At 29.3% G+C, this 3,841-nt stretch overlaps 1 protein-coding gene across 1 annotated transcript in view; it reads left to right on the plus strand.

The window, feature by feature from the left end:
* HELRODRAFT_188309 (hypothetical protein) overlaps nucleotides 1-1,219 on the plus strand; it is a gene marked incomplete at its 5' end in the record, with an annotated part of 4,573 nt that extends 3,354 nt beyond the window's left edge. The window contains one exon of the mRNA XM_009017375.1: nucleotides 1-1,219. This exon is cut by the window's left edge and continues 147 nt beyond it. Within this exon, the coding sequence (XP_009015623.1) occupies nucleotides 1-581 (581 nt within the window). The 3' untranslated portion in view covers nucleotides 582-1,219.
* Nucleotides 1,220-3,841: the final 2,622 nt, after the last annotated feature.

Genomic DNA, 3,841 nt, shown 5'->3' on the forward strand with positions numbered 1-3,841 from the left:
ATGTTGACATACCAACGGTTATTGAGTCATATCTTTTTAGACATCCAATTACTAAAATAATCTGGCTGCTCGTTCATCCTGTCATACACGGTCTGAGGCCATACTTCAAGAGTCCAAAACCGATTTGGAAATTGGAAGTTGTTAATTTTATTGTTCAGATCTCATTTGATTTATTCGTCTTGTACGTATTTGGAATAAAATCGTTGAGCTATTTTGTTGCTGGTTCCTTGTTGGGGCAGGGTGGTCTGCATCCATTAACTGGGCATTTTTTCTCTGAACATTATCTCTACATAAAAGGTCAAGCAACAGTAAGTTACTATGGACCGTTAAACTTTTTTATGTTCAACCTTGGGTATCACGTAGAACATCACGATTTTCCTTACATTCCATATAGAAAGTTACCTGAACTTAAAAAAATGTGCCCTGAATATTACGACGATTTGCCATATCACACTTCGTGGGTTAAAGTGATTTGGGATTTTGTGTGGGACAGTGATATGGGACCTCACGCGAGAGGTGTCGGCTATCTTCCGGAGGGCAGGTCAGAAGTTGATATCTTAAACTCTGATAAGAAGAAATGATGAATCAACTTTTTATTATTAAATCAATAAATTCTATATAAAAATAAAGTCAAAGTGAGAACAGGTAGATTGCTGCTTATATGTTCATCTCGTGTGTATTTTGTCTACATTTAGCATATATTAATATTAGAATATCAAATCTACAACACTGCTTGAAATATATAATGTAAACACATTTGTAATTCATTCATTTTCTAATGTCTTTACCAAAAGTTGTTAATAGGTATATAATAATTTTATTTCGTCAAACTCGTGCGTCTGTGCTGTTGGTATAATTTTTGACTGTGGACCAAATTAAATTTGTGCGTACTTTTTATAAATATATTTACAAACAATTTTTATAAACAAATATTTGTCTGTTTGCATATATGTATAATTGCCTTATGTTTTCCAACATTCATTCTTTTGTCAATTGAAATTGTCACTTCGCTTGTTGGAGAACTGAGCAGCTCCACGAAATATATGTAGGATAGCACTTAAAAATACTAGCAATATACTTGCATCTAACTTTTATCAGCAAAAATTTGTTGACTTGTTTTTTCAATTTTAATGGTAAAAAACAATCACTTTGTGCATCCTTCAATTTTGATACATTCCATCCACTTTGTTATTTTATTAAATAAACAAATTTTAATTGTCGATCTTAGTAGGTTTTTGTGTCCGAAAAGACCAAAATTGAATTAGTAAACACTAAAATATATACATCAATAAATAGTGCTTTTTTAGTATTTACTTCAATCGATTGTTAATAAATTTTCTCAATTTTTAGACAAATTTTATAAATTTTGTAATACTTTTGTATGTTAAGAGAATAAAAATAAAAAACTAGTAAAACAAAATGGAACATGTGCGACTAAATGAGTAGCAAAGTTAAATGCTTTATTGTGGAACATAATGAAAAAATACGGAAGTCCAATACAAATGATAAATATACGGAAGAGTTCTACAAAACGCTTTGACAATGCCTCATTCTATTTATGTCAAGTCTAAATATCACATTGAGTTAATGATTATACGCAACACAATCAGTAGAGTTATGTTGTCATTTAAAATCGAACAAACAAATTAGATATGGCAGGAAAAATTATAAGCATTTCTCGGGAAGTAACATCTTCCTTTTAAAACCTGTCACACTTAGAGAAAGGGTTAAATGGTTTAATTAGTAATAATAATAATAATAACAAAGTTTAAAGTCACACTTGGAGACAGGGTTAAATGGTTAAATTAATAATAATCAATCAATCAATCAATCAATCAATCAATCAATCAATCAATCAATTAGCTTATAAAGCGCTATTTCCGCGATGTTCAACAGCGCTCCTCAATGAATTTTGAAAACAGATGGGTCTTGAGATCCGCTCTGAACTTCGCAAGTGATGGAGAAGTAGTCAGAGAAGTAGGTAGAGAGTTCCAGAGAAAAGGACCAGAAAAAGCAAAAACAGATTTGGCAAAAGAGTGTTTAACACGAGTTAAGAAAAAGCGAGAAGAAGACGCTCGTAAACCGGGGCGTTTAGGTTCAATTAATATATCTGATAAATACTTAGGAAATAATTTAGATTGAGACTTATACATGAACGTGCAAATTTTAAAAATTATTCTATATTTTATTGGTAGCCAGTGCAAGAGAACAAGATATGGAGATATATGAGAAAAGAAAGGGGCACGAGCAACTAGACGAGCAGCAGAGTTAAAAGCTTTACTTAAAGGATAGATTATAGAGTCAGGAAGACCATAGTAGAGCGAGTTACAATAATCAATCCTAGATAAGACTAACGAAGTAACAAGAAGGAGAAGAGTAGGATCATCAAGAAAAGGCAAAAGTTTTTTTATTCTACGTAGATGAAAGTAAAAGCTTCTAGCAACACTATTAATCTGAGAAGAGAGACATAGTAGAATCAAAGATGAAACCTAGACTACGAAACTTATGAGAGACATCAAGAGTTTTAGAATCAGGTAAAATAATAGGAGGAATAGTAATAGAGTGTTTAGATTTATTAAAACAAATTAATTCAAACTTAGAAGGATTAAGTTTAAGACACATAGAGTCAGACCAAGCAATAATTGAAGAAATAATAATAATAAAGTTTAAAGTGGTTTAGTAGACTAACATCTGTGTAAGACAGTAAGAACCACTACAAAATAAATGTCCTAGTATCCTAAATAAACCTTCTTATTTATTATAAAAATTTTAAGTCGCAACAACTAAATAAAAAATAGTCCCAACGTTAAACTAGCAACAACACAGCACTCCCACGTCATCTACCAATTTCTATGTCCTCACGAAGACTGTAGGCTTCGTCCATCTTCTTATATTGGAATGACTACCACAAAACTGACACGCCGTTTAACCTGCCATTTGAACATCGGAGCTCCAAATCAACACTACCATGACTGCCACAACCAGCAATTATCCCGCAAAATATTAGAAGATAATACTAAAATATTAATGAAAGACACTAATTTTAACAGACTACAAATTTTAGAATCCCTATTTATTAATATTTATAAACCTAATTTGAACAAACAAATTTATTCCAATTTTATTTTACCTTCATCACGAAATGTTTTATTTATTATTATTATTATGTTATATTACAAAATAATTGTTTATTATACTTAATTTAACTACTTACGTTATTTAACTTTATTCGTTACGTTACTTTCGCGCTCAACTCTTATTACGTCATCTGACAGTTTATTGTTATGTTTTATTTGAATTAATATTAAATTGCCTGAAGATGAATTATAAAATTCGAAACGTCGCTTAATAAATAATTATATAATGAATATTGGTGTTCTAATTTTTGATTTAAATTATAATTATAAAAAACTAATAAGAAAAATAGAAAATCTTAATAAAAAATTAAATAACAATAATATAAGCATATATATATATATATATATATATATATATATATATATATATATATATATATATATCCATATATATCTATATATATATCCATATATATCCATATATATATATCCATATATATATCCATATATATATCCATATATATATCCATATATATATCCATATATATATCCATATATATATCCATATATATATATCCATGGTCTAAATCATATAACTAGAATAAGTGGTCTAAATGATGTTCATGGCTTACTTCATCGTCGGTCAATCATTTAATGAAAATTGTAAACAAGCGCACAGACGGATTCGCTTATTTGCTAATAAACATTTTTCTATGTCAAACTGGCCATAAAAGATTATTTTTAAATAATGGTCATTTTGATAA

Source organism: Helobdella robusta, assembly GCF_000326865.2.
Source record: "Helobdella robusta unplaced genomic scaffold HELROscaffold_2, whole genome shotgun sequence".
Lineage (NCBI taxonomy): Eukaryota > Metazoa > Annelida > Clitellata > Rhynchobdellida > Glossiphoniidae > Helobdella > Helobdella robusta.